The 25,051-nt window shown below is 38.7% G+C and overlaps 5 protein-coding genes and 1 pseudogene across 12 annotated transcripts in view; 3 read left to right on the top strand and 3 right to left on the bottom strand.

The window, feature by feature from the left end:
• Nucleotides 3,117-10,541, top strand: LOC104761679 (ABC transporter C family member 5). 3 transcript variants are annotated; one of them, XM_010484802.2, is made up of 13 exons: nt 3,119-3,401; nt 3,595-5,150; nt 6,084-6,669; nt 6,769-7,089; nt 7,175-7,261; nt 7,473-8,171; nt 8,254-8,418; nt 8,502-8,796; nt 8,883-9,097; nt 9,182-9,487; nt 9,602-9,665; nt 9,763-10,002; nt 10,103-10,541. In XM_010484802.2, exons 2-13 carry the CDS (start codon nt 3,697-3,699, stop codon nt 10,213-10,215), a joined length of 4,545 nt encoding a protein of 1,514 aa, XP_010483104.1. In that variant the 5' UTR covers nt 3,119-3,401; nt 3,595-3,696; the 3' UTR covers nt 10,216-10,541. The 3 variants fall into 3 exon arrangements, with proteins under 3 accessions (XP_019098790.1, XP_010483104.1, XP_010483095.1); XM_010484793.2 differs by having other exon boundaries at nt 3,595-5,206; nt 6,140-6,669; XM_019243245.1 differs by lacking the exon at nt 6,084-6,669 and having other exon boundaries at nt 3,117-3,401; nt 3,595-5,736.
• LOC104761670 (subtilisin-like protease SBT1.2) lies at nt 10,924-13,822 on the top strand. The gene has a single exon (XM_010484782.2). The coding sequence runs from the start codon at nt 11,293-11,295 to the stop codon at nt 13,618-13,620; it is 2,328 nt and encodes a 775-aa protein (XP_010483084.1). The 5' UTR covers nt 10,924-11,292; the 3' UTR covers nt 13,621-13,822.
• Nucleotides 13,973-15,839, bottom strand: LOC104761657 (auxin-responsive protein IAA10-like). Its single transcript, XM_019243236.1, has 5 exons — nt 15,403-15,839; nt 14,724-15,034; nt 14,500-14,632; nt 14,344-14,405; nt 13,973-14,238 (listed from the first exon to the last, which is right to left on the bottom strand). Exons 1-5 carry the CDS (start codon nt 15,666-15,668, stop codon nt 14,222-14,224), a joined length of 789 nt encoding a protein of 262 aa, XP_019098781.1. The 5' UTR covers nt 15,669-15,839; the 3' UTR covers nt 13,973-14,221.
• On the bottom strand, nt 16,112-19,187 carry LOC104761646. 2 transcript variants are annotated; one of them, XM_010484766.2, is made up of 4 exons: nt 18,927-19,187; nt 18,666-18,824; nt 18,155-18,286; nt 16,112-17,944 (listed from the first exon to the last, which is right to left on the bottom strand). In XM_010484766.2, exons 3-4 carry the CDS (start codon nt 18,258-18,260, stop codon nt 16,335-16,337), a joined length of 1,716 nt encoding a protein of 571 aa, XP_010483068.1. In that variant the 5' UTR covers nt 18,261-18,286; nt 18,666-18,824; nt 18,927-19,187; the 3' UTR covers nt 16,112-16,334. The 2 variants fall into 2 exon arrangements, with proteins under 2 accessions (XP_010483068.1, XP_019098776.1); XM_019243231.1 differs by lacking the exon at nt 18,927-19,187 and having other exon boundaries at nt 18,666-18,919.
• Nucleotides 18,301-19,919, top strand: LOC104761637 (annotated as a pseudogene).
• Nucleotides 21,057-25,051, bottom strand: part of LOC104761613 (pre-mRNA-processing factor 39) — a 6,438-nt gene continuing 2,443 nt past the window's right edge. For 2 of the 5 annotated variants that reach the window (XM_010484722.2, XM_010484731.2), the window contains exons 5-13: nt 24,045-24,212; nt 23,539-23,926; nt 22,932-23,075; nt 22,648-22,800; nt 22,446-22,562; nt 22,098-22,328; nt 21,703-22,008; nt 21,513-21,614; nt 21,064-21,409 (exon numbers count right to left, since the gene is read on the bottom strand). In XM_010484722.2, the coding sequence (XP_010483024.1) occupies nt 21,302-21,409; nt 21,513-21,614; nt 21,703-22,008; nt 22,098-22,328; nt 22,446-22,562; nt 22,648-22,800; nt 22,932-23,075; nt 23,539-23,926; nt 24,045-24,212 (1,717 nt within the window). In that variant the 3' untranslated portion in view covers nt 21,064-21,301. Of the gene's footprint in view, nt 21,410-21,512; nt 21,615-21,702; nt 22,009-22,097; nt 22,329-22,445; nt 22,563-22,647; nt 22,801-22,931; nt 23,076-23,207; nt 23,272-23,352; nt 23,454-23,538; nt 23,927-24,044; nt 24,213-24,351; nt 24,454-24,783; nt 25,011-25,051 lie in introns of those variants that run through there. The other 3 variants (XM_010484748.2, XM_010484740.2, XM_019243218.1) reach the window with 3 other exon arrangements.

The following is a 25,051-nucleotide window of genomic DNA, read 5'->3' as shown; positions in this document are numbered from 1 at the left end:
AAATTCGCGTTCACCAAACAACGGTACCAAATAGTGAATACGAAATTAAGTTGTGTTGAGTTGAGATATTAAATCATCGATAGATTGATGGGATTATTAACAATTCAATGTCTGTATTAGGCACCATACAGATTACAGTCTACAGAGGCTTCGTAGGTCCATATAATTCGACATATCAAATTAATAACACGTGAGAGTAATGTGTTAGGTATACATTACATTCTAACACTATCATTATTCTTCTTCTTTTTTTTTTTTTTTTTTCCTTTTTTTTGTTAAGGACCACCACTATCATTATGCACGTTATATTACATAGGTTTGGAACCGAAAATTTTACCGACCTTTATGTTTTTTTTTTTTTTAACTCAAGTTTACCAACCTTTATGTTTTGTTTTTTTGAACATAAAATTAAGAATTACTGACTAATACTAATATATACTATACTGTACTAACACATTTATATAGGTTGAAATAATTATATTATTCCACATGTTTTTTACCAAATAAATGGAGATTTTTTTGTTTTGTAGAAAAAATAAATGGAGTTATGTCTATTTATTATACTATCCTACCAATAAAAATTCCATCTTTTATCACTAAATTATACTAAGTTCTTAAAAGTATTCACAGACGAGTTCTTAACTAGGATTAGTAAAGTTATAGAATCAAATCCATTTCTATTTTGCGTAATTTTCCATTTCTAATGATTTTTTCAACTTACTTAATCGATGACATCCGGTTTTCGACTTCTATTTCTGTTGTTGTTGTTTGTCCTCAAATGAACAATTTGCGTACGTAAGCCACATTTGGATATATACTTAACGGTGCTCATGAATTGAGAAACATACTATTTTTTCTACTAAGAAAAGCGACCTTTGATGTTTGGAATTTGTTCTTATCCATAAAGAAATAATAAACGATAAAAAGACGAAAGATGATGGAAAGTGAGCTGGCGTTAACTTAAAGTGGTATAAAAATGGTTTAGACAAAGCCATGACGATACCGAACAAACGCCAAATGACAAAACTACAGTAGCAACAACTATATTAAACTTGTCATTATTTCTGTTTAAAACTATAAATACATATCATCAAGAGGCTTCTAGATTAATTGTTACATCATCGTCTCAACTCTTACAAGTTACATCCCCAATCATCCATTATAGTGGAAATGTTTATTGTTCGTGAAAATGAAGTATGAAGAAGGATGATTGATTCTATATAGTATTTGAGAAAAATATAACCGAACACGTATAAACCTCATTGTGAACTAGAAATGGTTTAACGTACGTACCTGGCGTAGTACGTACCAACAGGAATATATTAACTAATCATGTACTAAATGACATCTTCATTCGCGTACATATATATTTGTTTAATGTATAGTCAGCAATAATTGACATTCATCATGTATTATTAGAAAATGGATAGCCACGTAAGAGATGCATGGCATGTGTAGTAAGTCGTCATCCGCACATCGAATATTATCTAAACAAACAAACAAACATACGGGCAGAAATAAACAATCATTTTATGTAAATCTATGATCTTATAGCTAGTTGCTTATTGATTGCAAACTCTATATATTCACCATAATATTAGTTTATAATCTAATTAATTAAGGGTCACCATTTCATCTTAATACTCTCAGACACACACTCTCACTTGACACTTGGGCAAGAGAGCATGTAGAATATGACTAACAAAGTTACAAGTACATCGAGTACCAGATTATGAATATGAATTTATAATTAATGTACGGTTAATTAGGTGGACATATGTCTTACACTGATAGATTCAACGCATTGAAAGTATGATTTTTAAAATAGTATTTGTATGTGGATCTTTGGACTAGCTCTATGCCTCTATATATATATATATATAAAGCCATTTTCATACTCTCAAAGTCAGAGCCGGACTTGACCCCATTGAAATGAAACATTGCAATGGGGCCCCCACATTTTTTGGAAATTTTTTTGATACAATGAGGCCCCCAAATACTCAAAAAATGTTACTTTTCAGAAATTTTAAGAGGTTGTTACAGTTTTTTTAGGACATTTGTATCTATATTTTTAAAATTAGATGTTTTGTTTAACTGATTTTTCTTTTTAGTCTATAGTTTTTATACTAGGAAAATTATGACTATATTTTTAAAAAATTTGTATGGGGCCCCTAAATGCTTTGGTCCGGCACCACTCAAAGTTAATCCTATTAGATATTATTTCAAGTTGACACTCGTTTGTCTCATTGTTTGGTCCAGAGATGTAAAATTGGTTTTCTTTCTTTTATATAGTGAAACGATAACGTATACATCTGCACTTTTTTACAAATGAATTTTTAAAAAGCTTCAATATGTTGTGTATACACACATATGTACATACGGAAACCAGAAGAATGAATTGTTAAAATAGACCTGCAATAACCGACATGTAATTTAACTATATGAATATTGCAGACTTGTAGTTGTAAACAACACATAGAATATAGTACTCACGTGTAGGAAGAATATTCCGTGGACCGTAAATAAGGTTCCTCCTCCATAGTAGTAGCTCAGCGCAAAATAATAGAATGGAATTAGCTAGATTAATAATGCAGATTTCATATTATTCTGATTCACAAAAGTGATCAATCTCACAAATCTCAATTTTTTTTTTGGTAGGTAAATGTGAACAATTTATTACTATTTATAACAACTTTTCTGAATGTTACGCAATCTGATACTAATAAAATTTTAAACGTGATGATAAAAAAAAAAATAGAGAGAATAAAAACGTAAAAAGCGGAATATGATTCCATTGCTTAGAATAGTTAAAAAGATTAGTAGTAATAATGATAGACGCTTTTATTGAAGAATTATGCGGTCAATAATTAAATAGTTTTGAATATCGTTACAAAGGACAACTGGAAAAAAAAAAAAAAAAGGGTCACATTTACACGCACTCACATTGACGCATCTACGTCAAAGGCATCCATCGTAAGCACTCAAAAAGCTTACGGCTTTGTCACACACACGAACACTATTAAGNAAAAAAAAAAAAAAAAAAAAAAAAAAAAAAAAAAAAAAAAAAAAAAAAAAAAAAAAGCAACTTTTTATTAACAAATCTCGAATCAATCGAAATCGACCCATAAAATTTCTTTTGCAAAAAGAAGAGATTAGAGAGAAAGAGAAGAAAAGATTATCTCTTTCGGCTTTTTCTTTTGTGGGTTAATTTAAGCGAAGCGAAGAGAGATCTTCTCTGCTTCTTCGTCTCTCTCTTTCTCTTGCTCTCACGGTTTCTTTCTCGATTGCTCTCTCTCTCACAAGAACCCAAGTGACGTCTGCTTTCAGCTGATTTGTTTCTTCCCCCTCTCTCTCTCTTCTTCTCTGGGGGACCTATTTGATTTTTGATCTATCAAAAGCTGGTGTGTTTGTGTTTCCTTTTTTTGTTTGTTTGTTTGTGTTTCCTTTTGTTTTTTTTGGGTATCTCTGTGATCGCGTCTACGTGTTGGGTTATTCAGAGAAACTCAATCTGTTTTGATTTGCAATGTGTCAATACTACACTTTTTGAAAAAGAAAAAAAAAAAAAGATTCATCGACTCTCGTTTGTTTTTGCAGCTACGGCTTATTTGGGATGTAGTGATGATGAGATGCTTGTTTTAGCTCGAAGTATCCGCCGTTTGTTCAAACTCTCTCTCACACTAATTCTTCTTCTCGATCATGGATTTTGACGAGATCTCGTTCTTCTTCCGAGATGATTTGCCACTATTGGAGCTCTGTTCTGTCGTCATCAACCTCTCACTTTTTCTTGTGTTTCTGTTTGCTGTCTCTGCGAGGCAGATTCTCGTCTGCGTGAGAAGAAGCAGAGATAGGTTCTCCAAGGACGATACGGTTTCTGCTTCTAATGTTAGCTTGGAAAGAGAGATTAACGATGTCACTGTTGGGTTTGGGTTTAAACTGTCTCTGCTCTGCTGCTTGTATGTGTTGGGCGTTCAAGTTTTGGTGTTAGGTTTTGATGGGGTTAAGGTTATAAGAGAAGTCAGTGACTGGTTCCTTCTTTGCTTTCCAGCTGCTCAGTGTTTAGCTTGGTTTGTCCTTAGCTTCTCAGTTCTTCATTTGAAATACAAATCATCAGAGAAGTTGCCTTTTTTGTTGAGGTTATGGTGGTTTTTATCGTTTTCGATTTGTTTGTGTACTATGTATGTGGATGGAAGAAGGCTAGCGATTGAAGGTTGGAGTGGTTGTGCTTCTCATGTTGTGGCCAATTTAGCTGTTACACCTGCTCTTGGGTTTCTTTGCTTTGTGGCTTTGAGAGGCGTTTCTGGTATTCAAGTTCGCCGAAGCTCTTCTGATCTTCAGGAGCCTTTGCTTGAAGAAGAAGAGGCAGCTTGTCTTAAAGTTACTCCATATAGTAGTGCTGGACTAGTTAGCCTGATCACACTTTCTTGGTTAGATCCACTTCTCTCGGCCGGTTCTAAAAGACCGCTTGAGCTTAAGGATATACCGCTTCTTGCACCTAGAGATAGAGCCAAGTCAAGTTACAAGGTCTTGAAGTCGAACTGGAAGAGATCAAAATCCGAGAATCCTTCAAAGCCTCCTTCTTTAGCTCGTGCCATTCTGAAATCATTCTGGAAAGAAGCAGCTTGCAATGCCGTCTTTGCTGGGTTGAATACTCTAGTGTCCTATGTGGGTCCTTATTTGATCAGCTACTTTGTTGATTATCTTGGAGGGAAGGAGATTTTCCCGCATGAAGGATATGTTCTCGCTGGGATATTCTTTACTTCCAAGCTTATAGAGACAGTCACCACCCGCCAATGGTATATGGGTGTTGATATCTTAGGGATGCATGTGAGATCAGCTTTAACAGCTATGGTATACCGAAAAGGTCTCAAACTTTCGAATATAGCCAAGCAGAACCACACCAGCGGTGAAATTGTAAACTACATGGCAGTCGATGTCCAGCGCATAGGAGATTACTCATGGTATCTTCATGATATTTGGATGCTTCCGATGCAAATTATTCTTGCTCTTGCAATTTTATATAAAAGCGTGGGCATAGCTTCTGTAGCTACGTTGGTTGCTACAATAATCTCCATTCTTGTCACGATTCCATTGGCTAAGATTCAGGAAGACTATCAAGATAAATTGATGACTGCGAAAGATGAAAGAATGAGGAAAACGTCAGAGTGTCTTAGGAACATGAGAGTTCTGAAATTGCAGGCATGGGAAGATCGTTACAGAGTGAGATTGGAAGAAATGAGGGAAGAGGAGAATGGTTGGCTTCGCAAAGCCTTATATTCACAGGCTTTCGTTACTTTTATCTTTTGGAGTTCACCGATCTTTGTAGCCGCAGTTACATTCGCTACTTCGATATTCCTAGGCACTCAACTTACAGCTGGAGGTGTTCTTTCTGCTCTGGCAACATTCAGAATTCTTCAGGAGCCACTTAGGAACTTTCCTGATCTGGTATCAATGATGGCTCAGACAAAGGTTTCTCTTGATAGGATTTCCGGGTTCTTGCAGGAGGAAGAGCTACAGGAAGATGCAACTGTTGTTATTCCACGTGGACTTTCAAATATAGCCATAGAGATTAAAGATGGTGTGTTTTGTTGGGACCCTTTTTCCTCTAGGCCGACATTATCTGGGATTCAGATGAAAGTGGAGAAGGGTATGCGTGTGGCTGTCTGTGGCACAGTTGGCTCTGGAAAATCAAGTTTTATCTCTTGCATCCTCGGGGAAATCCCAAAAATCTCTGGTGAAGTACGTTAATGTTTTGTGGTTGTTTCGTCTAAATTGCTCCACTTGTATTTTAATATTCTCTTAATTATCATTGATCCACCTGCTGATAATTGTTATATAGGTTAGAATATGTGGTACTACTGGTTATGTGTCTCAATCGGCTTGGATTCAGTCTGGTAACATTGAAGAAAACATTCTATTTGGCAGTCCAATGGAGAAAGCAAGGTACAAGAATGTGATACAAGCATGCTCGCTAAAGAAAGATTTAGAGCTTTTCTCACATGGGGACCAAACTATTATCGGAGAGAGAGGTATAAATCTCAGCGGGGGTCAGAAACAGCGCGTACAACTTGCAAGAGCATNATGAGGAAAACGTCAGAGTGTCTTAGGAACATGAGAGTTCTGAAATTGCAGGCATGGGAAGATCGTTACAGAGTGAGATTGGAAGAAATGAGGGAAGAGGAGAATGGTTGGCTTCGCAAAGCCTTATATTCACAGGCTTTCGTTACTTTTATCTTTTGGAGTTCACCGATCTTTGTAGCCGCAGTTACATTCGCTACTTCGATATTCCTAGGCACTCAACTTACAGCTGGAGGTGTTCTTTCTGCTCTGGCAACATTCAGAATTCTTCAGGAGCCACTTAGGAACTTTCCTGATCTGGTATCAATGATGGCTCAGACAAAGGTTTCTCTTGATAGGATTTCCGGGTTCTTGCAGGAGGAAGAGCTACAGGAAGATGCAACTGTTGTTGTTCCACGTGGACTTTCAAATATAGCCATAGAGATTAAAGATGGTGTGTTTTGTTGGGACCCTTTTTCCTCTAGGCCGACATTATCTGGGATTCAGATGAAAGTGGAGAAGGGTATGCGTGTGGCTGTCTGTGGCACTGTTGGCTCTGGAAAATCAAGTTTTATCTCTTGCATCCTCGGGGAAATCCCAAAAATCTCTGGTGAAGTACGTTAATGTTTTGTGGTGTTTCGTCTCAATTGCTCCACTTGTATTTTAATATTCTCTTAATTATCATTGATCCACCTGCTGATAATTGTTATATAGGTTAGAATATGTGGTACTACTGGTTATGTGTCTCAATCGGCTTGGATTCAGTCTGGTAACATTGAAGAAAACATTCTATTTGGCAGTCCAATGGAGAAAGCAAGGTACAAGAATGTGATACAAGCATGCTCGCTAAAGAAAGATTTAGAGCTTTTCTCACATGGGGACCAAACTATTATCGGAGAGAGAGGTATAAATCTCAGCGGGGGTCAGAAACAGCGCGTACAACTTGCAAGAGCATTGTATCAAGATGCTGACATATATTTGCTAGATGACCCTTTTAGTGCTCTTGATGCACACACTGGCTCTGATTTATTTAGGGTAAGAAGCAATTTTATAACCTCAATCACTATTTCATATTTTGAGTCTGAATGTTTGCATAATGTGGTAATTAATGGTTATACAGGACTATATTCTATCTGCATTGGCTGAGAAAACTGTTGTTTTTGTGACGCATCAAGTTGAGTTTCTTCCTGCAGCTGATCTAATATTGGTAAGAAACTCATTTTCTCGGTTTTACTACGCATTAATTTTGGCTACTGTTGGTCCTTTTAGAAATGCTAAAGGGTCTCTTATAGGTGTTTAGCTTACCAGATGTGATGAACTTGTCTCTATTGTTGCAGAAAGGTAAAACTGTTGAAGGAGTATTCAAACTATTATTGTTATGACAAGCTCTGAAAATGTCTATTTGTGTTGTTTCGAAGGTTCTGAAGGAAGGCAGGATTATTCAATCGGGTAAATATGATGATCTGCTACAAGCAGGTACTGATTTTAAGGCCTTAGTGTCTGCGCATCACGAAGCAATTGAGGCCATGGACATCCCAAGTCTCTCCTCAGAAGACTCTGATGAAAATCCAATCCTCGATAATTTGATCTTGCATAATCCAAAGTCAGATGTTTTTGAAAATGACATTGAGACTTTGGCAAAGGAATTACAAGATGGTGGATCTTCTTCAGATCTAAAGGCAATCAAAGAGAAGAAGAAGAAAGCAAAGCGTTCCCGCAAAAAGCAGCTTGTCCAAGAAGAGGAAAGAGTAAAGGGAAAAGTCAGCATGAAGGTGTACTTGTCATATATGGGTGCAGCATATAAAGGGCTTTTGATTCCTCTTATTATACTCGCACAAGCTTCTTTCCAATTTCTTCAGATTGCTAGTAACTGGTGGATGGCTTGGGCGAATCCTCAAACTGAAGGTGACCAGTCTAAAGTGGATCCCACACTGCTTCTCATCGTTTATACGGCTTTGGCTTTTGGGAGCTCTGTGTTCATATTTGTACGAGCTGCTCTGGTTGCAACTTTCGGTCTGGCAGCCGCACAGAAACTCTTCTTGAATATGCTCAGAAGTGTGTTCCGAGCGCCAATGTCATTCTTTGATTCCACTCCTGCAGGAAGAATTTTGAATCGGGTATGTAGATGTGGTATTATAACCAAAATCCACCAGTTTCTGTATTACTTTTCTGATTTTGGGAATATTTATTGGTGGGCAGGTTTCTATTGATCAAAGTGTTGTGGATCTTGACATTCCTTTTAGACTCGGTGGGTTTGCTTCAACTACAATACAACTCTTTGGGATTGTCGCTGTAATGACTAATGTTACATGGCAAGTTTTCCTTCTTGTTGTTCCGGTAGCGGTTGCTTGCTTTTGGATGCAGGTAAATCTATTTCCTATTTTCCTTCTGAATAACTCTTTAAAGATTTTTTTTAATAATTGACTGATTTTGAAATCAATTGGCAGAAATATTACATGGCTTCTTCAAGAGAATTGGTTCGGATTGTTAGTATCCAGAAGTCTCCAATAATTCACCTTTTTGGAGAATCAATTGCTGGTGCTGCCACAATAAGAGGGTTTGGCCAGGAAAAAAGATTTATCAAAAGGAATCTTTATCTTCTCGATTGTTTTGTTCGACCTTTCTTCTGCAGTATCGCTGCTATCGAATGGCTTTGTTTACGCATGGAATTACTTTCCACACTTGTATTTGCTTTCTGTATGGTTTTACTCGTCAGTTTTCCACATGGAACCATTGATCCAAGTAAGTATCTTTAGTTCCTTCAACAAAAAAAAATCAACGAGAAGCTGTGTTTTCTAATAATAGTAATGTTTTTGTTGTAATAATAGGCATGGCAGGGCTTGCTGTGACATATGGGCTTAACTTGAATGGACGTCTATCACGATGGATACTTAGCTTTTGTAAGCTTGAAAACAAAATTATCTCAATCGAAAGGATTTATCAGTATAGTCAGATTTTAGGAGAAGCACCACCGATTGTCGAAGATTTCCGCCCACCGTCCTCGTGGCCTGAAACGGGAACAATAGAGTTACTTGATGTTAAGGTACTAGTTCAAAAATAGTATTTTTACTACCTTCTCTGCACTTTTATTTCTCTGTTTTCTTATTGCTTCGTGTTCTTTTTTAAGGTTCGTTATGCTGAGAATCTTCCAACAGTACTCCATGGGGTAAGCTGTTTGTTTCCGGGTGGAAAAAAGATTGGAATTGTGGGGAGAACGGGAAGCGGGAAGTCAACTTTGATTCAAGCTTTGTTTCGGTTGATTGAGCCAACTTCTGGCAAAATTACTATAGACAACATAGATATTTCTCGAATTGGTCTTCATGATCTCCGTAGTCGCCTTGGTATTATACCTCAAGATCCTACATTATTTGAAGGAACAATCCGAGCCAATCTTGACCCACTCGAAGAACATTCAGATGATAAAATCTGGGAGGTATATATTACTACGTTGTTACGTACTTTGTCTTGTTTCTGCCTTACTAGATGTTAATCCCTTGGAGGAATTGGAATTTGTTTCTAGAGGTTTTACTCAACTTTTTGCTTACAGGCGCTTGACAAATCCCAGCTTGGAGACGTTGTTAGAGGAAAAGACCTAAAACTTGACTCTCCAGGTAAACTATTTGCACCAAAAAAGTCGCTTTTTCCTTTTAATTCCGGTAGTTTCGCTTCTTTCTACTGATTTTTGGACTCAAAACATGAATCAAATAGTACTGGAAAATGGAGATAACTGGAGTGTTGGGCAGAGACAGCTTGTGTCACTTGGACGAGCATTACTAAAACAAGCGAAAATACTTGTGCTTGATGAAGCAACAGCATCAGTTGATACAGCAACAGACAATCTGATCCAGAAGATCATCAGAACCGAGTTTGAAGACTGCACGGTCTGCACCATTGCTCACCGGATCCCAACTGTTATCGACAGTGACCTTGTTTTGGTTCTTAGCGACGGTAAGTCATATACAAATAAAAAAACATTAAACGACCCTTTATCTCCATATAACCTGTCTTTTGAAGAATTCAGTGTTGTGTTACGGTTTGTGTTGCACAGGTAGAGTAGCAGAGTTTGATACTCCTGCGAGGCTACTAGAAGACAAATCATCCATGTTCTTGAAATTGGTAACAGAATACTCCTCAAGATCTACTGGGATCCCTGATTTTTGATCATCCATGTTAAAAAAAAAGTTCAGTTTAGGGAGGGGTTTCTCAAGAGGATATAAAAGAACTGAAATGTGACAAAAGCTGAAGGTCTAACCGTCTAAGTAAGGGAGAGTTTTCCACTGGGTTTAAAGAGAAAGAGCATGAAATGATGCAATCTTCAAGCTTAAAAAACTTTGGGGTTTAAATTCTCATCTTTTGACATTGGGAGAAAACCTTTTTGTACGGAACAGTTAGTTTATATGTGCTTTTGATGTTATTAATAATCTGGCAAAAACAGAGAAAGATTAGAAGAGATCAATGAGTAGCTTAATCCTTTGTTAATCATCCAAGATACAATTGTATAATACTGGTGACTATTCTGTACTGGGCTTATGATGAGCGTCATATGAAGCCCAATAGCAGTATTGTGACGTTGTAGTACCCGGTGAAGAAAACGAGGCGTGTGGAGCGTGCGTGTATAAATGCGCCCGTAGTGAACGAAACACTCACCACGCTGCTGCATTTAATTTCCTTCAACGGTCGTATTTTTTTTTTTAAGGCTATATAATTATATAATTAGTAACTTAAACATATTAAAAAAACAAAAATTGCATTGGCCAATGGTTGATTTATTGAGTTTGAGTACATAAATAATTTCATTAATCCAGTAAAACTTCAACGGAAACCAAATGAATTTCAAAATTCGGTGTTGCTCAAAAAGGGCAAAACAAAACTAATAATATACGCAATAAAATCTAACCATTAAATCTCGTGAAGAAGCAAAATGTAAAAAAACACAGAGAGACAAAAGGCAGACAAAAAAAAGCCTTACAAGTGAAAAACTTGAACAGCTTCACTTAATAGTTCCTGTCCTGAGCTTTGAAATAACAAAAGAGAAGAAGCTCCTACCCTCTGCAACATACAAAGGATACTCGTGATGCAGAGCTCTTACTCTTCACGAGCTTCATCATCTTCTTCCTTAGACTCCGAACCCCAGGTTTTGAATTCTCTTCACTCTTCTTTAAATACCCATTTCTTCTTCTCCAATACCATGCACTTCAACAACACTAAACAACCACCTCCTTTCTTGAGCTCGCTGCAATGGAATCCAAAATTTTCCTACTCTGCACTACCTTCCTCCTTCTCTTCTGTTCTTCTTTCCCTTCCTCAAAAGGCCTACAGAAACAGACTTACATTGTTCAGCTTCATCCTAACACTGAAACTGCTAAAACCTTTACCTCAAAGTTTGATTGGCATCTTTCTTTCCTCCAAGAAGCGGTTTTGGGTGTTGAAGAAGAAGAGCCTTCTTCACGACTTCTCTACTCCTATGGCTTTGCCATGGAAGGCTTTGCTGCTCAATTAACTGAATCAGAAGCCGAGATGCTGAGATATTCACCTGAAGTTGTAGCAGTGAGACCTGACCATGTTCTCCAGGTTCAAACAACTTACTCTTACAAGTTCTTGGGACTTGACGGTCTTGGCAACTCCGGTGTATGGTCTAAATCTCGGTTTGGTCAAGGCACAATTGTCGGCGTGCTTGATACAGGAGTTTGGCCTGAAAGTCCTAGCTTTGACGATACCGGGATGCCTTCTGTTCCACGGAAATGGAAAGGTATTTGCCAAGAAGGAGAGAACTTCAGTTCCTCGAGCTGTAACCGTAAGCTAATCGGTGCTAGATTCTTCATCAGAGGACACCGTGTCGCTAACTCGCCAGAGGAATCACCAAACATGCCTCGTGAGTACATCTCGGCAAGAGATTCAACGGGACATGGGACTCACACGGCTTCAACAGGTTGTGGATCCTCTGTTTCGATGGCAAGTGTTCTTGGCAATGGAGCTGGTGTGGCTCGTGGGATGGCACCTGGAGCTCACATTGCAGTCTATAAAGTTTGTTGGTTCAATGGTTGTTACAGCTCTGACATTCTAGCAGCTATAGATGTAGCGATTCAAGATAAAGTCGATGTTCTTTCGCTCTCCCTAGGCGGTTTCCCCATTCCTTTGTACGATGACACAATTGCCATTGGAACCTTCCGAGCCATGGAACGTGGTATATCTGTAATCTGTGCAGCTGGTAACAATGGTCCAATCGAAAGCTCGGTTGCAAACTCAGCTCCTTGGGTCTCAACCATTGGTGCAGGCACGCTTGATCGAAAGTTTCCTGCTGTGGTCCGATTAGCCAACGGAAAGCTTCTCTATGGAGAGTCCTTGTATCCGGGGAAAGGTTTGAAGAATGCCGAAAGAGAGGTTGAGGTTATTTACGTCACGGGAGGAGAAAAAGGAAGTGAGTTCTGCTTGAGAGGGTCACTTCCAAGAGATAAAATCCAAGGCAAAATGGTGATTTGTGACCGAGGTGTCAATGGAAGATCGGAGAAAGGTGAAGCGATTAAAGAAGTAGGTGGAGTTGCTATGATCTTAGCCAACACAGAGATCAACCAAGAAGAAGATTCTGTTGACGTTCATCTCTTACCAGCTACATTGATCGGTTACGCCGAGTCAGTTCTTCTGAAAGCTTATGTTAATGCCACGGTGAAACCAAAGGCACGGATCATTTTTGGTGGGACGGTGACTGGGCGGTCAAGAGCACCAGAAGTGGCTCAGTTTTCAGCTCGAGGACCGAGTTTAGCCAATCCTTCGATATTAAAACCGGACATGATTGCTCCGGGAGTCAACATCATCGCAGCTTGGCCTCAGAATCTAGGACCAACTGGACTTCCTTATGACACCAGAAGAGTTAACTTCACTGTAATGTCAGGAACTTCAATGTCGTGTCCACATGTTAGCGGAATCACTGCTCTTATCCGGTCTACATACCCGAATTGGTCTCCCGCTGCAATCAAGTCCGCATTGATGACAACAGCGGATTTGTATGATCGTCGAGGCAAAGCGATAAAGGACGGTAACAAACCAGCTGGTGTGTTTGCCATTGGAGCAGGGCATGTAAGTCCGCAAAAGGCAATAAATCCGGGATTGGTTTACAACATTCAACCAGTGGACTACATTACTTACCTCTGCACGCTAGGTTTCACAAGAGCAGACATTTTAGCAATCACTCACAAGAACGTGACCTGCAACGGGATACTACGAAAGAATCCAGGGTTTAGCCTCAATTACCCATCAATTTCAGTGATTTTCAAACGTGGCAAGACGACAGAGATGACCACAAGACGTGTGACTAACGTTGGAAGCCCTAATTCAATATACTCGGTGAATGTCAAGGCTCCTGAGGGGGTCAAAGTGGTTGTAAACCCTAAGAGACTTGTGTTTAACCACGCAGATCAAACGCTGAGTTATCGAGTATGGTTTGTGTTGAAGAAGAGAAACAGAGGAAAGAGTGTGGCTACCTTTGCACAGGGACAGTTGACTTGGGTCAACTCGCGGAACCAGATGCAGCGAGTTAGGAGCCCAATCTCTGTGACTTTGAAGAATTGAGCCAATGAAGGGAAACGTTACATTCTCTGTTTCAAAAGTTTGTGTTAGCTTTAAAAAGTAGATTTATTAGGTTTTGATGCTAAGAAAACCTAGTGAAGCTGATTCATTGATGTTATTCTTCTACACACACTAGCTGTATTTCATTTTTCAGATTTTGAAAATGACACTGCCGGTGATTCTATCATATAGTTCGATTTCATCACTAAACCCTAATCCAGATGCTTGCTTTCTTTGATTTTTCTGCACAATCAAGCACTAAAACAACAAATTAACTGGCCAATATCGAGTTATGCGATCAAAAGGAAATAAATTGAGTTCGAGCTGTCTATTGAGTCAGGCGCCATAGGAGCGATAAACCCTAAATACTACTGTATTCAAATATCTTCAAAGAGAAGGTTCAGTTGTTGTTTGATATTCACAAACGACCACAAGAGACATGTACATTTGTGTATACTCATATATCTGAATGTGATTAACAATTTACAGATCAAAGAGATGTAATGAATTGAAGAAACAAGAAACGAACCCTGGCTTTTGTTTTAAGTAAAAACAATATATCTGTGTTCTTGTCTCTTTTCATATCCCTCTGTTCCCACTTCCATCATTGATCATATGCACCTGACAGAATATAATTCACCTTCAGATCGATGTTGGGCTGAAAAGGGGTTCTTAACAAATGCAGAGACGATCTGAGACAGGGCATTGATGTTTTTTGCTATATACCAACTCCGGTTTCACTTGATGTCTTCATGATTCTCAGTCTTTTCACGGACCCAAGGAACATCCTGAGAACATGAAAAGATCGTTTGAACTGTAATTGATGTGCTACATAACAAATAAAGATGATAAATAAGGAAGATATAAAGGGCGAATACGTACTGCCAAGGAACATCTCCTACAAGCATCCAATCTCCGTCTTTATCTTGATACGTTATGATATATTCTGATGAGCCATCCAACAATTTACAAGCTTGTGTTTCCTTGATTTTCTTGCTTACTTGTGTGTTTGATCCTGCAAATTGATCGATTAAAACCAGTCAAATTCAAGAAACACAGAATTCGAAAAGCAGAATCACATGAAATAGAATTTAAAAAAAACTGACCTGTTACAGAAGAAGGTATCTGAAAAAACATTTGTTCCAAAGTTTTCGCCAAGGCTTCATAAGACTCCAGAGCATTGAGGTCAACCTTCCTTCCAATTATAACTCCGTCCATTGTCACCTTCACAAGCATAGAAGTCCTAATAGATTTGATAAAGGAATCATCATCCTTCTTTGCAGCCACCACGCCAATTTTTGTTGTGTCCTTTGGAATGTCAGAACTCAAGGTACCTTCGGTAACTAATGACTTAGCTTGGTTGACCAAACTGTTAATTCTGTAAGTCCGTAGAGGCGGCCAACCTATGGCAACTTGCCTGCTCCATTACCAGAAGAAATTAAAATCAGAAATAGCAAACTGCAATATACAAGAGAAACAGTATGACATTACCAATGTAATCCACAAGTATAAAACAAAAACATTTCAGAGAACTCTGCAATTGATCCAGTTCTGTGGTAAATTCATTCGTCCATTACATATTTACGTATAGGTCTAAAATTAGAAGAAGAGATAGCAAAAATCAGTATAAAAGACAAGAGAAGAGACATAATATAACATTGCCAGTGAAATCCAAAAGCATAACTCAATCTAAAAACTCTATTTCAAAATCTACCTAGAATCTGAGACAACTCATACACATACATAACACACATATGGTCTATAAGTCAGTGAGATGGAGTTTACCTGGTAGCGTTTGAGGCAGCGGCAGAAGAATCAGCAGATCGTTTCGTTCCACTTTCTCTGGTGAGAGAAGAAGACGAGGAAGACAAAGAAGATCGAACCTTCCGACGACCTTTCAGACCAATGCTAAGACCCAAAGCTAGGTCGAGCTCTGTCTCTGACACCGACTCTTCAGGGCAAGAAGAATCCTCCGAGGAAAGTGCGGCGTTGTCGTCTTCTCCGATCATCACCGACCCACTTGAAGAACAAACATCTCCGAAACCATTCATAATCCCCAAAATCAATAAACGAAACACACAAAGAAAGAAGACGAAAAACGCCACTCAGTGGCTAATAAGAAGAACCCTTGATTCAAATCAAATCATCGATCAAGTCTGAAGAAACCCATTAAACATTAAAGGTTTCAACTTTTCAACACCTCTTAGAATTCTGAAATCTCGAGACAGNAAAAAAAAAAAAAAAAAAAAAAAAAAAAAAAAAAAAAAAAAAAAAAAGAATCTTCAGGTAACGCACGGATCCCAGTGCTAAAATTGGGAACAAAACGAGGTTTCTTCTCTTGATTCGAGAGGGCGACTTCGATTCACGCGGATCAAAAACAAGAAAAAAAACGAAACTTTTTATCAGAGAAAGAGAGAGAAGGAGAAAGGAAAAAGCGGAAACGGTACACGAATGAATATGTGTGCGTTTGGTTTGGGGGTTTGTTCGTCTAATCAGTGTAATAAATAAGTTTGTTTGTTTATTTAATTACATCGTGGGACCCACCTGTATACACTTCTAACGACAAGTGTTTTACGTTAATCCTACGCTAATTGTGTTTATTAATCTTTCCGTAATTAAAGCTTCTTCTTCTTCTTCTTCCTTTACAAGCAAACAATCGGTTAGGGCGGGCGGGGCTCCCATGGTAATCTCACCTTTCCCGTAACAGTGAGCTTTCTTCACCATCTTTCATCGCCGTACCAGTTGTTCTTCTCCTTTGGTCCCGTCGGACCTTCCTCGCCGGACAATTCTACTGGAAGTTTTCTCAGTATTGTGGCGAGTGAAACCCTAATCGTCCTCGGAAATCGAGTCATCAACCTCTCTATCTCCTCCCTTGAATCGTACACAACCTTTGGTCCCCATTCTCTCATATACTGCAGCCACGGCGCTTCTGCCACCACCACACCGTCACCGCTTAGATACTCTGCCGCAACGATCTCATACTTTGAGCTCGAATCAACCAAGAGATCGCTACTAGCAGTGTCGTTCCTTATCCCAATTCCAAGCATCGTCGATCCCTGTAGGTAAGTCCCAGCCTTAGGAAAGCTTGCGTGACCATGTTTCGACGAGTATACAACTGCTCTGTTGCTTCCGGGAATGAACTCTAGGTCGTAGGCTTCGATCCATTCGCCCCCACTGTGCTGAGAGAAGTAGATTGAGTAAAGCTCACCTGAGAAATTACTGATTCGGAGAGTGAAATGTTCCCAATCGCAGACGTGCTGTCCGATGCTGATCAACGAGACATCGACCAGTCCTAGTTTTAACGTCGCTGGTCCATTAAAAGGACAGAAGATCCAGAAGACGAGATCCGTGAACGTTCCTCCAAGAGCAGGCTTAACGTGAATGTAAAGCTTCGAGCTTTCAAGGTTTCCTAGCTTGACGAAATCTCTTTGTTGATCATCACACGGCAAATCAATCCAATACTGTTTGTCATTGCTTCCTCCTGAAGGCAAATTCGAGCCATTTTCTTCGATAAGTTGATCAATCGGATTTCCCTTTTCGCAGAGAAGTGCACCGTTCTTGAAGAACCAAGATACAGAAGAAGGCAAGTAGATTTCACCAGGGTGGAAGACTAGTGTAGGACCATAGTGTTGAATCAAACCTTGAATCTGATCAACATTTGGCATAGCGTGTAAACCCGAATCTAGATTCTTTAGACAAGCAATACCAATACCGAGACCTTCTCTACCAGCAACAAGCCGAGTTCTGCAGAAGAAAGTACCAGCAGAGACACCTCTGCCCCACATTCCTCGGTCTTTAGGCCGAATTCTCCATATGAACAAAGGAACACCTAAAGGTTCTGAGACAGCAGTGACAATGACATTGTGGGTTTCACATTCATCAGTAAGATCAGATCTAACACATCTAACTACATTCAGCTCTGGTTTCGCGGAAGTCTTTGTAACCACAAAACCAATCGGTCTATACCCTTCAGGAGGCTGCGGTAACCAGAAGTAACCGCGTCCGCTACGTTCTTCTTCTGCTGAATCATTCGAGCTCCAGAAAAGAGTAAAATCAACAGGTTCCACTAACGCAGGTTTCTGTTCATCCTGTTCTAATGAATCCACTAAATCTCTTGCCACAAGAACATAACCTCTCAATGGATGAGAATCAGATTGACAGTAGTGACCTAAGCATTGGAAGTTTGTAGGCAACAAACCCTTTGGTTTGTAGAAGGAAATGCTCTTGTTCTTCTCTGTCGATCTGTATCGCCATATGAATTCAAAATCCGTAATTTTGATGACTTCCAATTTTCCGAGATTGATTGTTCCAGAGCCAAATCCTTTACCTGACCAGTTTCAATGGATGCAGAGAAAAAACAAAAATCAGAGAATCTCTAAAGAATCTTTTTCACCTGTTTAAAGATTCTGATTAACCATAGTTTGAATTACATTAGCGGATATAGGGGAGAGATCGAAATTGAATTAGATTGAATTTTGGAAATACGAATCGCGAACAAATTAGAGAAGTCGGGAATTTGATGGAATCGGAGTTTTACCTGGAGGCCATTGGGGAATGGGAGACGGAAGGGAGAAGGTTACAGGGTCTTTTAATGGCGGTAGATCTGTCACATTGTTCCAATGGAGACATTTGTAACCCAACATATTCCCTCTCTGATCTCACCAAAACCCTAATGAAAGGAAGATGAAAGATGTCAGCTTTGTATGTTGCATCCCTTTAAGCTTTTAGCCCTTCGGAATAAACAAAAGTTTTAGTTTTTTATACTTTATTTTCTTCTTATTAGAGAAAACTCTCAAGAAAGAACCAAAAAAAAGTCACGAATTTCACAGTTTTATGCAAATTCTAAATTTGTATTGGTTTTAATTCTACACATCACCGACTACCGTGGGGGACAAGTTAACATCACCTCTGTTTTTCCAATAAACTTGTTATCAACATAAGTAACAAACAAGATTTTGATGAACACGAGAAACTTTTGGACTGTCGCACAAAAACAAAAGGGTAATATTGCTATATACCACTTGACCGAAAAAGAATTAGGAGAATACCACATTGTCAGATTTTGTGGGTAAATAGCATTTTCTGGAGTAGGTTTGATAGTTCTTCTTCTGATTTGACTGAGATTAGTGTCGCGAGATCTCCGTTTGGTAATTGACATCTTAGATCAACGGAGTAACCGCATAATTCACATAGTTTCTTCATCAGCTCTGTAGAAGCGAAATCAAAATTAAAAAATCAATCTCAGCTGATTGAGGAAAAATCGGAAGTCGAGGATACGAAATTGAAGTGGAGTGGAGTTGGAGACGGACCTGAGAAAGAGATAGAACGATCGACGGATAGCTAAAGGAAGATAACATTGTAATTTAAACTGCCTAGAGATCTGAAGCAAAATAACATTGTAATAGAGATCTGAAGAAAGAACAGCTCAAAACCTCTGTTTCTTCTTTCTCTAAGGGTTTTTTCTTCTTCGTAGGCTATCACCACGCCAATTGATTCGTTTAGTACTCAGAAAACTAAACCAAGAAAGATGAAGAGGCTTGCGAAGAAGTCTCGTGTTCACATAATCTTGGATCTGTTTTTCCGGGCAATGGAGATAATCGTGGTTTTGGTCACAGTAGCTAAGCTCTGTTATGAGCTCGTTATCACGTTCCAGGATTCTGGTTTCGCAGCTGTTATTCTCGCAAACCGTAGTCTTGCGTTCGCTGTAGGAAACGCGATAGTCATCGCTCTGATCGCTAAATCCGGTCTTCTCTTGAATCAAGAACTTGATCACAAGTGCAAAAGAAACGATCTTTACGAGGAGTTTGTTCGGGAGAGCTCAAGGAGAGACGGAGAAATCTCACGAGCAGAGGTCAGAGAAAAACAGAGTGAAGCGGAGAGAGCGAGGCTAAACAGAGCATCACAGAGAACAGAGTAAAAGAGAACGAAGAGAAACAGAGCAAATCTGAGAAGAAGACGAAACAAATCACCATTTATGAGAAGGGAGTGAAACAGAGCAAACCTGAGAAGTTGACAAAGCAGATCTTCACAGTGAACAGAGAGAAACAGAGCGTCGTAGTTGAGCATGAGGACATAACTGTGGAGATGGAGAAACCGAATTTGACTAAGAAGAGACGGAGTCAGAATTACCAACGAAGCCAGTCGGAGAATCTGAAGGGTTTGGAGAAAAGTTCTTGTGGAAGGTTGAAGAGATCGGAGACGGATCTGAGAAAGAGATAGAACGATCGACGGATAGGTAAAGGAGGATAACATTGTAATTTAAACTGCCTAGAACAACACGCACTGTTAACTTTGTGGTATTTTGTTAAATATGTTTTGTTATTGTGCTATGTACTGCATATACTCAAAACAAAATATATTTTCTCCAATATATCTAAATATACCCCATAAGTTGCACTAGTGTGTTTTATTTACCCATAAATTCTAAAATTTAGGTCCATTCCCCAATACTACTTTCAAAATTTTGATCAATTTCGGAAATATATATGTGAATTTCTTTTAAGAGAAATCTAACAATTTTACCATATGTCTATTAGTAGTGTAGTTTCCAAACTACCACATCTCAAAATTCTTTTCTAAAATACCATAACCATTAAATAAAATGATTGTAATATTCTTACCCAAAAACTAAACAAAACATTTATTATTTTACTCATTATCTTTCTCTCCCATCTCACCTTTGACTTTTTTATTTTTATTTTTAATTTTCTACAGTTTTTGTTTTTTTACTTTTTCTTTTCTTTTTTTACTTCTTTACCTTCTTTACCTTCTTTCTTTTAATTACAACTATTTTACAAAAACAATACTTTATTTACTGGATAGACAAGTTTTACACTTGTCTACAATGTCCATTTGTTCTCTATTAAATTTGTCATGCACTAGATGATTCACAAAAATTATAGTAAACAATATTTTTATTAACTCGGTGGACCAGTTTTAAACTCGCACAAAGAAGAGACAACTAGTCTTTTATTTATTTATGTTCTAGACAAGTAATTTAAGATAATAGACAAGTTTGTACTCCTCGAATTGTCTACAAAACACTCACAAAACTAAATTTTGTCCACCTTATTTCACCAAATTTCGTAGACAATATTTATTTGTTTTTTGGTCCACAGAAAAACAACAAAATAACTTTTCAAATAAATATCTCCTCTCGATTCCACGTCACATAAAAAATGAGAGAGTTTTGTTTTCTAAAATTAGTTTGTAGTAATTTTGAAAAAGTTTTTCAAATGTAGCATTTTAGAAAAAATTTATATAGAATGTGGTAGATTCAGCAAAATTCCCTTCCTTTAATAAAGTTTATAGAAAAATATTCTCACTTTTTTTTCAGACAAACGGACGAGCTTCCTTCCATTCTATAAACGGATAAATATGGTGAAATTATTAACGCATCTGTTTTGTAGATTTCTTATAATAAGTTCGTACCCTCCTCATGCAAGATTAACTTAAGATAATTTTTAACCGCACTAACCGGCTCATCAATTCTAATTCTCTGGTTACAATCTATCTAATAACCGACGAACATCCGACAACCTTTACGGATCACGCAACTGAAGAAAAGTAAATATATTTGTCACTGATCGAGAAAGGATACATATTCGACACTAAACTTGAGTAGGTAGAAGCAATTGGTTTATCAATCTCGCTACAAAATCAACCACCAACAGTGAACAGGCTCTCAGTAGTACGTGTTGTAGTAAGCTTGCGGAGCAGCAGCAGCAGCAGGTTGCTGCACCGGCGCAGCCACTGGTGCTGCTGGAGGAGCATAGCTCTGTGTCGGGTATGTCTGAAAAAGTTTTAACAAAGTAAAGATCCAGTTAGTTGATCCAATCTAAACAACTCGTGGCCGATCCCTGTAATTTTGGTTATTGAAGAACTATTTTGGTTACCTGAGCAGGATATGCACCATAAGCAGCAGCCTGTGGCACAGGTGTTGGTGCTGGTGGAGCCGTGTAGCCGGCGGGATATCCCCCATATGCACCATAAGCAGCCTACAGAGTATATTCAAAACACTATTATAAGAGTAAAAGCATACATGGAAGAACAGAAATGGGTTTGGTATCTATCTTTGGTATTTACCTGTTGACCGTAAGCAGGGTTCCATTGTTGCGGTTGAGCAGGAGCTGCTTGTGTTGGTGGCCAAGTCTGAGGCTGGGCCACATAACCACCAGACCATTGAGTCTGAGAATTTGGATATGCATTGGATACTGGCTGGGCAGGTGGAGTGCCATTGTAAGTTTTCGCCATTTTCGTCCTATCTGACGAGAGAAAATCATCTGCGCTGCGCTTTCTCAGCTCTGATGTGCTCCGATGAGGTAAAAAAAGTTTTGCATGCAGATCTTTCGCTTTATTAGTGGACTTCTCATCTCCAAAAAGACCCAAGAACTGCAAAAGCCATTAACATCTGGGTGTTTAAACCAATTACATAAATACAGGATGTTCATATAAGGATTGTCTTATTTCTTGTCCGTTACCTCTATATATATTAACAATAGCTCTTCCCTCTCAGTGGAACTCGCAGTGTTCTGGGTATCAGCATCTGGCTTGATAAATTTTTCGACAAGCGGCTCAAGGTAATCGATCTTTCTTGGTGGTGGCAGGATCGATTCTAAATGAATCAGTGATTCCATGAGAGGTTTTGACGGTTGTAAATGGTCAAGTGCTTCGGCTACAATCCTCCTAGCTTTCTCAGCATCCCCGGCAACCTGCAAGTAGTATTGAGAAAAGTAAGAAGCCAAACACCATTATACTCCGTCAAGAAAACATAACGAGTTCAAAAATCAGTTTTATAACGTCTTAGTAGTCAAGAACATGTGACGTACCAAGTATGAAAACCTTGAATACTGAGCATACAGAAGTGGCAGTATTGGGGAATGTTCTTTCCCCTTTTCAACAGCAATTACTTGCTCATACAAAGTGAAAGCATCATCCAGATTACCCTACAGATAAGATTAGGAGACACGTAAGGGAAACAAACAGTGATAAATAATCTATGCTAGTTCTTTAATCTCCATGAAAGCTTACTAGTCGGCGTTCCATGTTCGCATGTTCGATTACTGCTTCAAGAAGTCCAGGAGAAATTTCAGAGTGCATTAACTGGTATACAGCTCTCGCACCAGCTATATCCCCATTCTCCTCTTTCAGTCGAGCAGCCAAAAGGTGAATCTCTGGTTGTTTCTATCAAAGAAAAGAAAGCAGATAAATAACTACGAGGGTCAACACTGACTATTTCTAAGTTATTCAACAAAGTTAATCGTAAATCATGAAATTTGACTATCCAAAAAGGTTTGGAGAAACAAATTTCGTACCTTGACAAAGACTTGAGTTGCTCGAGCAAGGGCATTGTCGGCAAGGTCGGTACTTCCATTTTCTTTCATGTTTAATACATATCGGATCCAGTATTCTGGGTAATTTGCACAGGCAACCACACATCTTTCATACAGCTTGACGACCTGTTGGATTAGGCACTCAAATGTAAAACACAAATGATAATCACTAGCAAAAAAAACATGTAATCATAGAAAGCACATAGGAGAAAACCACAAGAAATACTCTACAAGTCCAACAGAGGGGCCCTCACATACAGAGGGACCCTCCTTGCCTGACAGACAGATTGTTAGGAAGACACCTGCATTAATAACATTAGAACTTTAACAACAAAGATAACTCGTGTACCTATAATATCCATTGACAAATTGAGAGTTTGAAGTACTTAGCCTTAAAAGTTACCAAATTGAGCCCCATGCTTTGGTCTCAGTTAATTCCCATTTAAAACTTGTTTGATCCAATGGAAACCCAATCAAGCATATGATGCACCAGATACTACTTGACTGTAGGTCAATAATATTACTGAGGTACAACTTAATCTACAAAACACTTTTTACGTTCACATAAGAGAGTTATGCACCCCAGTACCTTATTGAAGTCTCCATCCTTTTCTATGAAATTCAGATAATTGTGCCAATTCTCCAGCTCAGCGACATTGAGAGGCCGCACATGGAAATAGGGCCTCCTTATAGCCATTTCAAAACCAATGATTTTGGATTCAAACTCTTTGGCTTTTGTATATATGGCTTCTCTGATGCCAACGTATTTCTTCAACTCCTCAGGATCAACTGAACCAGCACTTTCCAGTTTAGGGGATTGTTCGGTGGAACCATCAGCCTGAGATTGACCTTCATCTGCCTTTCCACCAGACTCAGATGGTGCACTCTCAGAAGCATCAACACAAGCAGCAGCTGCAGCAGATTCCTCAGCACTCCTTAGTTCCGACAGAGGCCGTGTCTCAGCTAGTTCCTTAAAGCTATAGCAAGACAACCGATTATCAAAACAAAAACAAAAAATACGAGAAAGAAGAGGCAACATAAAAAACTATCCAGTTCAGCACAGACGAAAATGATTAATTAAGTCACCAAAATTACCTGCTGAAATATCTATCAAGATTTTGAATTGGATTCTCCAATATTCTGGTGTAAATCATGGCAACTCGGCTCCAGTCCTGCTGCATGTACTCGTACTCGATGTATTTGTCCCACAATGGAGAGGAAAGGAAATCAGTCCCAACGTAAACCAAAGCTCGTTCAAAAAGCCTGCAGCAGCATTATAGTTAAAGGAATGTCATATGAGATGAAAGACACAGACATATCCAATCAATAAAGACAAACACAACTTCTATGGAGAAATGGATTCACTCTTTGAATGCATGATACTGCCAAACACTGCATTTACCTTCCTGGTAAAAGCATACCATGGCCAAAATCGAGCAGTCAGGGGCTACCTAAGCCCAAAACTAGCTGACATCTTCCCAGCAGCATTTTGCATATGGATGCACTTCAGAGGGAGGGTGACAGATAAAACAGGTATATTTTAACTTACAAAATTTTCAAACCAGAGAAGAAGAGAGCACTAAAAAACGGAGCAGTTTCAGATAAAAATATCAGATAGGTATAGAAGGAAGCTGAAAACTACTGTATTGCATAGAAGAAAAGAAGTATTTTAAAAATAATTCCATCAGATCTTTCCGCCTTAAATGAGAGGACTTGCTGTGGCAATCTAAGAAAAGGGTTAGATGGTAAAAATCATTTTGTCTAGGTAATTGAAAAGTCAACCAAGTTGTTAATACACATACAATTAGAAGAATAAGGCATAAGCATTCATTACCTTCTGATTGTGTCTGGATCTCCGTATGTGTTGATGGCAAAAGTGCAATAATGCAACCAGATGTCCACAGAATATGTCACTCCCTGCACTGCTCTTTCATAAACCTCCACGACCTTGTCCATTGCCCCCACTCGAGCCTCATGATCCGCATACTTTTTCCAATAGCCATAACACAAAGGGAATTCAGCTAGGAAAGCATCATACACCTTCCGGATTTTTGCTATACTGTCCTGTAATTAGGGCAGCAAGAAAAACAAATGAATGAAGT

The sequence above is a fragment of the Camelina sativa genome, chromosome 3, assembly GCF_000633955.1.
Source record: "Camelina sativa cultivar DH55 chromosome 3, Cs, whole genome shotgun sequence".
NCBI lineage: Eukaryota > Viridiplantae > Streptophyta > Magnoliopsida > Brassicales > Brassicaceae > Camelina > Camelina sativa.
This window is presented reverse-complemented; position numbering and strand designations above follow the sequence as displayed.